General features: G+C 40.1%; 1 protein-coding gene across 2 annotated transcripts in view; it reads right to left on the bottom strand.

Moving 5' to 3' along the window:
* Positions 1-1,850: 1,850 nt before the first annotated feature.
* Positions 1,851-12,026, bottom strand: part of ACO1 (aconitase 1) — a 38,153-nt gene continuing 27,977 nt past the window's right edge. For both annotated transcript variants that reach the window (XM_065745654.1, XM_065745655.1), the window contains exons 12-21: positions 10,454-10,589; positions 9,883-9,967; positions 9,491-9,647; positions 8,808-8,932; positions 8,000-8,104; positions 7,194-7,336; positions 5,104-5,251; positions 4,586-4,708; positions 3,416-3,601; positions 1,851-2,609 (exon numbers count right to left, since the gene is read on the bottom strand). In XM_065745654.1, coding sequence (XP_065601726.1) covers positions 2,496-2,609; positions 3,416-3,601; positions 4,586-4,708; positions 5,104-5,251; positions 7,194-7,336; positions 8,000-8,104; positions 8,808-8,932; positions 9,491-9,647; positions 9,883-9,967; positions 10,454-10,589 — 1,322 coding nt within the window. In that variant the 3' untranslated portion in view covers positions 1,851-2,495. The remainder of the gene's footprint in view (positions 2,610-3,415; positions 3,602-4,585; positions 4,709-5,103; positions 5,252-7,193; positions 7,337-7,999; positions 8,105-8,807; positions 8,933-9,490; positions 9,648-9,882; positions 9,968-10,453; positions 10,590-12,026) is intronic.

Raw genomic sequence — 12,026 nt, 5'->3', positions numbered from 1 at the left:
CTCCCCAGATTCTGATAATAATTTCGCAGTTCTCCTGTCAGAGTTCATACAGAACCAGATTTGAGTCTCAAGATTAGTGTTTAAATCCCTTCTCCCAACCTCCATCCCTATTTTGCTAAGAAAAACAAACGCTTCTTTGGAGGCAAGTTAAGAAACGTGTTATTAAGCCTGTACCATTCAAAGCACTTAATCTTCAATGGTTTTGGAACCAAAAATGGATTTTCGTGGTTGAACTGCAGAAGTGAGAAGGAACCTCAAGAGATCAGCAAGTCCAACCTCCAGTAATAGTGCAGTAATGTACGTACATAGAAGAATTACAATCTTCAGCACTTCAACTCTGAAGGAAAAAGCACCTTGAACAATCTAAAGAGTCCAAAAGTTATTTAAACTAGTTAGGTCCTAGTCAGTGAGATCTCAGGCGATCTTTTAAACATCATCATATGGCATTAAAAGCAATAAACTTCATAAGTGCTGTTCTGTGTTCTGTCCTGGTCCCTGTCCTTTATTGTGAAAGCTGCATGCACAGTACAGGAAGTGGGCAATTCAGTCCTACAATGAGTTCCTTCTTCTGGGCTTCGTTTTTAATCCAGTGAAGTTGTTCATATAGCTGCTTCCAAAAGGAAACATGGAAGAATGGATGATTTACAGTTTGACAATGCCTTCCCTGCAAAAATATTAGGAACTAAGATTTTGAAAAAGACTAGCCTGTCAGAGTCACTGATTTATTTTTTTTCATAGGTTGAACCAAAAGTTGTGTATTTCTTACCAAATAGTGCTCAAGACCATTAACAGCTCTCAAAACATTTCACAGAACGGCAGAGGGTAGAAGAAACCTCTGGAGGTCATCTTGTCTAATGTCTTTGCTCAGGCTGGGCCTCCTACCTGCAGCAAGATGTCCAGCATCATGCTCATATGGTTTTTGGATGCCACCAAGGATGGAGAGTCCAGAACCTCAGGGCAACCTGTGAACATGCACAGTCACCCTCAGTGAAAAAGTGTTCCTTGACTTTCAGTCAGAACCTCCTGTGTCTTAGTTTCTGCCCACTGCTTACAGTCCTGTTGCTGCACAGCACTTTTAAGAGGCTGTGTCAATCTTCTCTGTGCCTTCCCTTAGGGTATTTGTACACATAGCTGGCTGAGATGGCCCTAAGCCTTCTCCAAGCTGAGCAGACCCAGCCCTTCATTATCTCTGGGAGTCTACATCTGGAGATAGCAGTACCTCAGGTGGCAGCCTCAGCAGAGCCGCTGTCATCAAGCAATAGTAGGCTGCTGCAGGTATGATGTAATCTCTATCCCCTCCCTCAAGTCCTCTGACTTCTTTCAAAACTAATTTCACTGTTCCCTCCCCAGTACAGCTGGAACAAAGTGCACTCAACATACAAGTATTAAGAATTTCTCCACCGTTAACTTCTTTGGCAGTTGCTCTAAATACAGTCAGGAGTAAGAGTTAGTGCTATCACCTTGCTTATCTCTGAGTAAGAAGGTATTTGGTATCACTGTACATAGATAGCTATGACTTCGGCGACCATATTACTCTGATCACTGGTTGCTCACTGCCATAAAACTTGCTGACGTAGATCTTGGAAGTGTGGTAAATTACTTTTGTGAGAACACAGAACAGGGGAAGGAAGTCAATCAGCAGTATCACACTGAGCTACAGAAGACTGTCGGTAGTGGACTGTTTTTGTTGTCATCCTGTCTCATTTAGATTTTTCAAAGAAACAAAAGAATTAAAATATGACAAGCTATGATCGGTGGGGTCCTGCTCCAGTAGGGACAATAAGAAAATAAAGTTGAAGCTTTCTTCTGTACCTTAGTACCTAGGATAACATGAAACAACACACTGTAACTCCTTGAAAATAAGTTTAATTTTATCTGTTAGAAATATTATCCCCATAGGTCCACCTTTCCACAAAGGCTTAGATTATAAAGGAACAGAGTTCACATTTTCTTTTGATTTGAGGAACAGCCAGACAGTTAATTTCAGTTATTAGATTCAGAATCTGGTCAACTGAACAAGAAAGGACGTCAATAGATGATCAGGAAGGAATAAAAATTAAGTATATACTGTCAGTTAGTTTTTGGACCACTAATGTAACTGCAGAACTTAACAATCAAAGGAAATTGACCAAACAGATAAAAACAGCATATGATCTTCAACAGTTCCACAGATTCTGTCAGCATTTTAATGACTTGAGCACTGTGTTCTAAAGTAAGTCAAGGCAACTACAATTTTTAATCACCATTCAAAACTAATAAAAAGTTGTTTTCTTTAATGGGTAAAAGTGACAAGTTTCCTGATACACAGAATTGTCAGCAAAGCCTTCCAAAAGGCTCCTTTAAGAGAATAAAAAGAAGAAATGAACAGCAACAAAAATCCAACAAACCACTGTTCACCTTACGGTTCACTCTTCTAACTTCAGTATTACTGATTAGTTTTGTCGTGCTCACCAGAAGCAGGCCTGTACCTGGGTGGCTGTGCTCAGTGTGTTTGATTATGATGCCATTTTACGAATCATGTAGTTCAGAATGCCGCCGTTGTGGAAGTAAGTGAGTTCCACGTCAGTGTCAAACCTCATGATGGCATGGAAGGATTTCCCAGTATCCAGCTGTTGGGGTCAAAGAGAGTTGTTTTAGCACAGTAGAGCTTACCACATGGGAGTAAAATACAGGCCATGGTGATAGTTTTGTCATCTTAATAGCCCAAGGGAACAGCAACTGGACACCAGTATTTTAAGACAAGGTGCCACACTAGACCACAGCCAACTGCTTCAGAGAAAGCTGGCTTGAAACAAGCCACAATAAGTGGAATATGGAAACTCCTGGCATTGCACATACTGTCTCTGACAGATTTACTGTTGATACAAGGCCAGTGTCATGAAAGCTGAGCACTCAAGCAAGTGGTTATACTAATTGTTTATGTTTTTCTGTTTTTCGTTCTCTCAGCTTAGGTATAACAGCAACACTAATTGCATTAGCGTTCACTGGAGCTCTGTATGGGAAGAACAGCAGAAAGATAGGAGCAGGAAGTGAATCACACTCCTTCAGTTTTACTGAAAGCTGTTTTCATCAGTTACTTGACGATAAACTGATGAATTCATTGGGATCTATGCTACATTGACAACAGTTGTAGAGTACTCCAAAATACAGTGCTGCTTTGTGCTGAATGAAACAGTTTGGGAATGCTGCTTTTGCTTTTATCTCCCATTATTGCCCTTCCAGAATAACTGCTTTCTCAGAGTAACAGAATGTCAGGGATTGGAAGGGATCTTGAAAGACCATCTAGTCTAATCCCCTGCCCTCAATCTTTCGCCTTCCTGAAAAGAGATTACTGGAAAAGACATTATTTGAAGAAACAGTTAATCCAAATGAGACCACTGTGCTGCAGAAAACTCAGCCCTTTAGCATTTCATACCTTGATCTGGATATTCATCTGTGGTTTTAGATTTTCAGGAATTACAATTGTGTAACGCTCTCTTCCAGTAAGTCCTAAAGTCCTTGCATCCTCCCCAGGTAAATACTGCAGAGGAATCACTCCCATCCCTACGAGGTTGCTCCGGTGAATTCTCTCATAGCTTTCAGCAAGCACAGCCTTGACGCCCTGGGAAATACACAATTTTTGTAGGAATACAATTGGTACGTTTGAGGTTCCCTCCTTTCATTTACTGACTTCCACTAGTCAGTAGGTTCTGCTAGTTAGTGGACTGTCTGGGATAACGTGATTATATGTCAACTTTCAAACATTTTGAAAAGAAGGATTGTCAAAAAACTACACGCATTTTCTTGGGAGTTCTGCATACTTTTTCCATGTGTTTGGTTTTTTTTTTTGTAGTCTTTTACATGATTCAGATAGAGAACCAGCAGTTATTTTTTGTAATTTTTGCTACTGCAGTATTCTCCTCCTACACTACATGTTCCAGGGCGCAGCGTAGTCCATCTTTACATGCCTACATGCAAACGGAGTTTACACATACATTCACTGCTGCAATACTAATTTTAAAAACTTAGACAAATGTAATCCTAAACACTAACCCTCTTGACATGTTGTATAATAATGCACACAACTACTGTAGTCAAAAACTGCATACCAAGAAAACCTGAATCAGTTTGAAAAGGCTGCTGAATACTGTAGGACAGGAAATAGAACAAAACTGGATTTACATCATGATCCTACCACAATACAGATAAGAATTCCTGAAACTTGCACAGTGAAGCAATGCTAAATTTCAAGTTCACTAATACTTCACTTTCACTTTGTATCTTCTCTGATAAGCAAGCTGAAGAAGGCAGCCTGAAGCAGACCCCAGGTTTATTGGGCTTGTATGATTCAAGAGTAAAGAGAATGGCCTTCCTGGTGTAGCTCTATGGAAAGCTAGCTGAACGTCAGTCAAGTTTTCCTGACAGAATGGGCTCTATGAATATTTAAATATTTGCAAATTTACTGCAGCTTTTGGACTCAGCTTGTATTTTAGAATAGCTTTTGATATCAAGAAAAACAATAAGCTACCTAGAATAATGTTGTAAGATACTCGTCCTGAAAAAAATGAGCAAACTTCTAAGTATTATCCTCCTCCCAGTTACTCACCAAGAGGAATGGCCCTTTGGCTGCCCAATCTCTTGAGCTTCCTGCACCATATTCCTTCCCAGCCAGCACGATCAAAGGATGGCCAGCCTGCCTGTATCTTTCTGCAGCATCAAACACGTCCAGCTGAAATGAAAATATCAAACTCTTTATATACTCCTGTGGGTTGAAATACACTTCTGGGGAAATGAGAAAACTGTGTTTTCACATAAAGAGCTGAAGCCCACACTTTATGCCAAGCTCCATGTTAAGTTACACAGCATTTTGTGACTCCTAGCCTGAATTCATTTCTACCACAGCCCACACTTCCCATTCTCTCCACTACAATGGTTCTGTTCTCCACCCATAAGCCCGAAGCACTACCTTATGCAGTATGTATGACCTGCTGCCCTGGGTCAATGAATCTTCTGTCCCCTCATTAGCTTTACTCACAAGGAGATGAACTAAATGATTTAAACTGTAAGAAGGAAAGCCAGTGCTACTGCCAGTGAGTGTCATTTTTAAGCAGCATGCATACTTACTGTTTCCCCTGAAGGGAAATGGACAGTCTGAGGTCCCTGTTTATCAATAAATTTGTTCACCAGACGAATGTTTGCAAATGTTCCTCTGGCCATGACAGCATCATTCCCTCTGCGAGAACCATAGGAATTGAACTCTCGAGGAGTCAAGCTATTAACAGAAAAGAAAAACAGGACAGAGTGTTGGTTTAAATACAGTCAGGAGCCAATGTCTCTGAGATCGCTCTCATCATGGCAGCAGCTCCCAGTTCTCTGGTGTTCCTACTGTTACTTAACGAAGGAAAAAGAACAGAAGAGAAAAAAATTAATAAAAGAAATCTGCCTACTTAGCCTGGAAATAGAAAACAGCTTTACTGATATTCTCATATTCTGCTCTACAAAATATATCTGACAGTGATGCAGAGATACAGCTATGTTGGGTCAGAAGAAGCAATATAATCCTTTCTTATGAATTGAAGAGAACAGCTTTTCTGAGCTTCACTTAATAGCTGGGTTCTGAAATTTGTCATGATTATTTATATAACCACAGCATCCAGAACTAAGGTAGAGACACCACTGTAATAAGTATCTGTAATGCAAAGAGAGAGGCTCTACTTGAAGTTAGAACTGAGGGAGAAAAATTATGCTTGAAAACATGGATGTGGGAATGAGGGGAGACTCCATTCTCATCAGTAAAGAAAAATATCACAAGAACATGACATAAAATTGAACTGTTTATATTGGGCTATATTCAGAAGGGAGCTACTTAGATTTCAAAGTTGTTATGGTTTTATGATTTTTGGTACTGGTATTCCACATCATAACATCATGTAGTGCATTTAGAGTTAAAGAGTTAATGTTCCAGCTCCGTGGATCATCGATAGTTCCAGGTATGCCTGTCTCAGAAGAGAAGAAGAACTACATTCCCCAGAGGACTTTGTGATGCTTTGCGTTCTTACGCGTTTACGCTCAGAGGGAAAGATAAAAACTGTCTGCAGTCACGGGACTCTCTCTTCCCTTCGGGACCGAGCTCGGCAGTGGGTGTTTGTTGCAGCCGTCCGCCTTCAGCGTTAGCGTAAGGCCTTCGGTTTATCGGACACTCTCTCTCTTGCTCATTTTATTTGATTCATTTGCCTCAATTCCAATTATATTATATTATTTTCCTTTCTGATATCTATTTAGTAAATTAGCTTTCCTCCTCAGATCGTTGCCGCTGTTTTGTTCCTGGGCCCATCTCCCTTCTCCTTTTTTCCCTTTCCCTCTTCCCCTTCCCCGGGGTGTGGGCCCGTGGGTCCCCTGCCTCAATTGTCACGGTACCGGGTCGAACTGTCCCGCAAACCGGTGACTGACAGTAGTGGGGCAAAGAAGCCAAAACGGTTAAATGTCAGTAGACCACACAGTTTTAATCAGTTTTCTATCAAGATTTAATAAATCTAGTGAAAATATTATTTCTGAATTCTAATACTGTTCCACAACTCCAGAACTCCACAGAATTTGTAAGCAGAGCTAAACCAGAGAACAAACAACTTATCATATGCAAAGACTGAACAAGGAGACTCGGTAAGGCCTGGTCTTGTCCTAAGTTGAACCCAGAGTACTGAACTGACAGACTGTCCATAGCAAAAGTACAGTTTACAACAGTCTGTAGGCTGACCACCATAGCTCTGCCAGTCATTGCAGCTACACTGAACACTAAACTCATGATATCCTAGCTATGTGAAACTGCTGTACATGCTGCAAGCGAACAGAGAACCAGTTTTCAGACCAAAGGACTATGACCATTCTGCTTCAACAGGGAAAAAGATTCCTCATTCTTTTATTTATGAACTGACTCAATACAAAAACCAGCCTGAACCATCATCTTTCCCTCTCCATACAAACGCCTTCAGCTCTCAAATTGGAAAGATCTGCATACCCTACACCAGCTTTTAGATCTAATGTCAACTGCTGAAACAACAGACACAGGGATGCTTTCCTCTTTTATGTATTCTCCAAGCATCATCCAAGGTACACGAGTGTCTATGAAGAGACAGCTGATACCAATGCCCATAATGTAGTGTAGTAATTGTGGCTTGTTTCCTCTTCCCAGTTTGTAACAAGGACATACTGCTTACCCTCTGCTGGTCAAGTAACGGGCTGCAGGACTATTCCTTGCTATATTCCCAGCAGGAGATATGTGGTCCGTTGTCACGGAATCTCCAAAATTCAACAGGACATAAGCATCTTCTATAGTTTTGGGGGTCTGAAGAGCCAAAGTCTAAGCCACCACAAATACAAAGAACATGATTTTAAAATTACACGCGATTTCTTTACCTTTCTCAAAAAGACAAAGTATGTAGATGAAATCTGCAAAATAGAGCCTCTCTTTTCATATGAGTTAAGGTAAAGAAAAAGACCATATTGGACATTCTTAAACCAAGTATCATGTCCTGGCTGCCTGTCAGCAAATTAATGTATGTATCAAATAGATGAGTTAGCTGAAGGCTTCAGTGGCACATATGTGAGACGCAGACAAAAATCCAGGATTCCTGGACATATGCATGCATTGAAATCTGCATTTTCTTTTAAACAGTGCTGAAGTTGTATCTAAGTACTGAATTATTTAGTGCTAAATGCAGTCAAGAAGATATATGGGTTCCATTCCTTTTCCTTAATTCACTTTGTTACTAATTAAAATTATCCTTTCTTAACAAGAAAGAAGAATTTTCACAAATCTTGAAGCAACAGAGAATCCTGGCAGTTTTTAGATTTGTGCCTTTGTATTTAAATTAATGGACGTGATGCAAACATCTTGGAAATGAAGTCTCAGCAGGCTGTCATGGATGCTTCCAGGCCCCTTGAAGTTCCTCTGCATCATCCTTCAGATTAATCATGTTTGCTATAATGTTTGGCCTGATTCAAAGGGGAAACATACACTTACCAGACCATCGAAGAAAGGCGGAGACTTGATGTATGTTGACTTCGGATTCCAAGTGTATAGTTTGTCTGAGGGAGCATTTAATGCATTCCAAGATTCATTTACTGTCTGAAAAACACATAAGAATTCCATAAATCTCTATGTTTTCAGAAGCAACAGCTCTCGTTTTTTTTGCAAAAGCCTTTTTTTCTTCAGGTTCTTAGGGAAGTTCTTGTGACACTACGTTCTTTCCTGCTTTGTTTTCCATGAATATATCTATTAAAAGAAAGAGCAAGGAAATGCAAGTACCCTCCCTTCTTCACAGAAGAAGAGCTACTTACCCAGTTTTCTGTCAATTACCTATGTTATCTAGGCAGATAGTGAACTTGGGAATTGTAAAATGTTATCATGAATCTCAGAAAACTTTCCTAACATGTAAACCCCAAGAACATTTTGTTTCAGTACCTGAGGAAGACCTGTGAAAATACATTACCAAGTACAAGTTCTCCTCTGCCATTAAAGCTACCAAGTAGTGCAGATGAATTTTAAGTCATCTGAGGAAAAATATCTGTGAGGCTGGAACATCTCCCTCTCTAATATCAGCCTAAAATGACTGTTTAAAGTCCATAATCTGCAATATTCAGGACATGACCATAAGAACCAATTATAGAACTAGGAGTCATTTGAAAAAATACATAAAATCTCACTTGAATACTTGTCACAACCAGAACAACAGCAACAAAAGGAAAACCACTGTAAAAAATGTACTCACTTAGTATCTTCAGAATAGCACAGAATACAAATTAAACCACTTCCCTGAGGATTCGTTTACCTCTATTTTTTGGTAGACCTCCTTGAACATCCCAGGAATAACAAACTGACGCTCAACAGCCTGTATCTCATTTCGTGTTGGCCAGATATCTTTCAGGAAGACTTTCTTCCCCGAAGCAGTTATTCCTGTATAAATCAATAATGTTACACCCGCTATATAAATGTTCCATGAAGAAGAAGAAATGAAAGTCTATTTTGTGGCCTTCAGCTGTGCATTCCTTGTAACCCAAGCAAAAGTCAAGAGAAACACCCTTTTCCAACTACAAGAGCCTGACAGATGATGGCCTCATGAACTGGATGCCTGTACATATGTCTGCTTTTGCTATCTCTACTGGTCTTCCAGAACCTTTGTGTAATAATTTAGGTTAGAAAGGATCTGTAAGGGTTGTCTAGTTGAACTGCCTACTCAAAGGAAGTCTACTAGGTCAGGCTGCCCATGAAAAACCACCACCCACATATAACCAACTCCCGAGACATGAGAATATTGGGCAGACTTGGCTTTCCCCTTCCTCCAACACACAGACTCCATTTTTGCTCTGCTGCTAGACAATTGCATGCTTTGTATCCCAGATGTACTCACATATTTGAAGTATCTCCTTGGGACAAATATTTCTTATGAGCTCAACTCCAACTAGTTGTAATTATAAGGTATGAGAGGAAGCATCCCACAGTGTCTTGTCTTACCCAAAGGCTCTTTCTCAAAGTCAATCCGGACAGTTCCTGCAATTGCGTAGGCTATCACTAGTGGTGGAGAGGCTAGGTAGTTAGCACGAGTGTTGGGATGCACACGCCCCTCAAAGTTCCTGTTGCCAGACAAAACACCCACTGCTACGAGGTCTCCCTGCAAGAGTTTGAGACAAAGGAAGCTGGTGCAGCAGGTTTGCAGAGTTGCATCATGCTGTAACATCAAAAAATAGACCAAGAACTGTCTCCTTACAAATGACCCCCAAGTACCTCCCACAAGAAATGAACTGCATTTATTTTGTACACAGATGACAAGGTTTATCTCAAGACTGCACAGAGTGGAGAATAACTTACCTAAACGATCTGCACATGAAAATCTGACTGATGCATACCTGTGTAATGGCTTCAACGACAGAGTCTGGCAGGGGTCCGCTATTGCCAATACAAGTCATACAGCCATAACCCACTACATCAAACCTAGACAGAGCATGAAAATCATCAAGGAATTAAAAAACTATTATGGAGCTAGGTGTTTAACTCCTTAGCAATAGGTTAGGCTTACTGTTTTAACAAATCCACTGCTGCTGAAAACAGCATTTTTAAGAATGATCAATTTTTATTATTGCAGTGACATTCCATGTATACAGAGCACAGAGCTAGGAAACTGCTGTTATCTAGCAAGACAAAGAACAATATATTGCCATTCATGATATTTTAAAGCATTTATTCTTGAATAAGAATGCATTTTCCTGCGTAGGAACATGAGTCTTCAAGAAGTAAGCAGCAAGCCCTTTCCCCACTTGGCACTAAGTCACTCAGCACAGAAGCAATGCATTAATTCATGCAGGAGCATGTTATAGGCCATTTGCCATATCTTTTCATCTGAACAGATAGTTATTCTATTGCAACACTTGGCAGTGCTTACAGTTAAGCACTGGACAACAGTACAAAAAGCACACTTACCCTAGTTGAGAAAGGTAACTCATGACTCCACTCTCTCTCAGGTAGTAAGTGACAACGCCACTTCCTGGGGACAGGCTAGTTTTAATGTAAGGCTTCACTGTCAAACCAGCTTCAACAGCTTTCTTAGCAAGCAATCCTGAAAAATGCAAAGAATAGCTGCAAGTTTTTTCTGCAAGTGGGATTGTTTGGTGGATAAACAGGTTAACAGCGGTGTTGTTAAATAGCTGGAACATAGAAAGGGACTACAGCACTAATTCCAGAGTAGCCAGCTATAGTAAAAGTGTGCTGTTGAACTGTAAATGCAGGCTGCAATTTCTGTTTCATTAGAAAGTCACAGGAAATTACGTTAAACAAAATGCACTCACACGGGGGTGGCACACAGATATTTAGAAATCAAAATGATTGAATGAACACTAGCCATAATACAAACATCTCACCAAAAAAGCAATGAAGGATTGTTACTTTCCCACCTCTGGTAGTTTAGTACTGAAATAACAACCAACCTATCAGTTGGTGCACTCTTACCAATTGCTTCTGAGGGCAGCAACTCTGGTCGTTATCACAATTTGTTACCAGAGTGCTATTTTATTTTATAGTCCTTATTTGCATATATGTGCATAGAGATGATCTAGTGGAATCGATGCATTGCCAGAAACATATTTATTCTGACCTTATTCCATTTAAATGAATAGTTTATAAACAGAGGAACATTCAGAAAACAAACCCTCTCCAGCTCCTTGCCAGGATGGTAAAGTAGTTTGTAAAATTTGAATACTTGTCACAACCAGAACTAGTTAAATGGTAAATTTTTTCTCTCACAGACCTACTGGGATGAGAAAGTACACATCAGCTCTGCTTCGATTCAACATGATCTCCAGCAGGAAGATAATCCTCAAACTGGTTTGTTTTTTGTCAGCTCTTTGGCATTCTGTTAGACATGTCCTGGAGACCTCCTCTTATAGTATTTTGTGAGAAGGCCTACACCATTAGATTTGAAGGCCAAAAGGTAGATCATATATTAAAAGTAGCCCCGTTCTTGAAACTGATGAGGCTACCCAGCTGTCAGAGACAGCTGTTGTAAAACTGGAGTTCCTGGAGATTTGGTAGCCAAGAACAGATGATCATCCTAAGATTTGAGAGGCTGGCAGCCCGTCTGAAAGATATCAGCTCTGAGAAGAATGCAATATCAAACTCTAAACTGAACAAGGAAATGACAGAACTTACGTCACTCTGGGAAATCTTAATTCAAATCTATTTCGAAGTCAGATTATGGCTGTCAAGGCTACTGTATCATATCAACACCGTCCCCACAAACACCGAGCCCTCCCATAACATTTAGAGCACAGGATACACTACTGCAGTTTGAAAGAACTACCCATATTTTGGATTTCTTCTAGCATTCTATGTTTTACATAATTTTAAACTCCACTTTGAATAAAAAAATTATCATCTTTCCTGTGGATATCTCTCAGGGTTCTCAGCAAGGTAGTGTATAAAAAGTTACCAGAGACTGTGAAAATTACTCTGTCCCTGCTTGACAAAGCCAAACAGTAAGGCAGTAAAGGTAACAGCT

The sequence above is a fragment of the Cyrtonyx montezumae genome, unplaced genomic scaffold (assembly GCF_038088225.1).
Source record: "Cyrtonyx montezumae isolate F1298 unplaced genomic scaffold, pur_monq_1.0 scaffold_36, whole genome shotgun sequence".
NCBI classification, from domain to species: Eukaryota; Metazoa; Chordata; class Aves; order Galliformes; family Odontophoridae; genus Cyrtonyx; species Cyrtonyx montezumae.
Note: the sequence above shows the minus strand (reverse complement) of the source record. Positions and strands in the feature narration are given on the sequence as shown.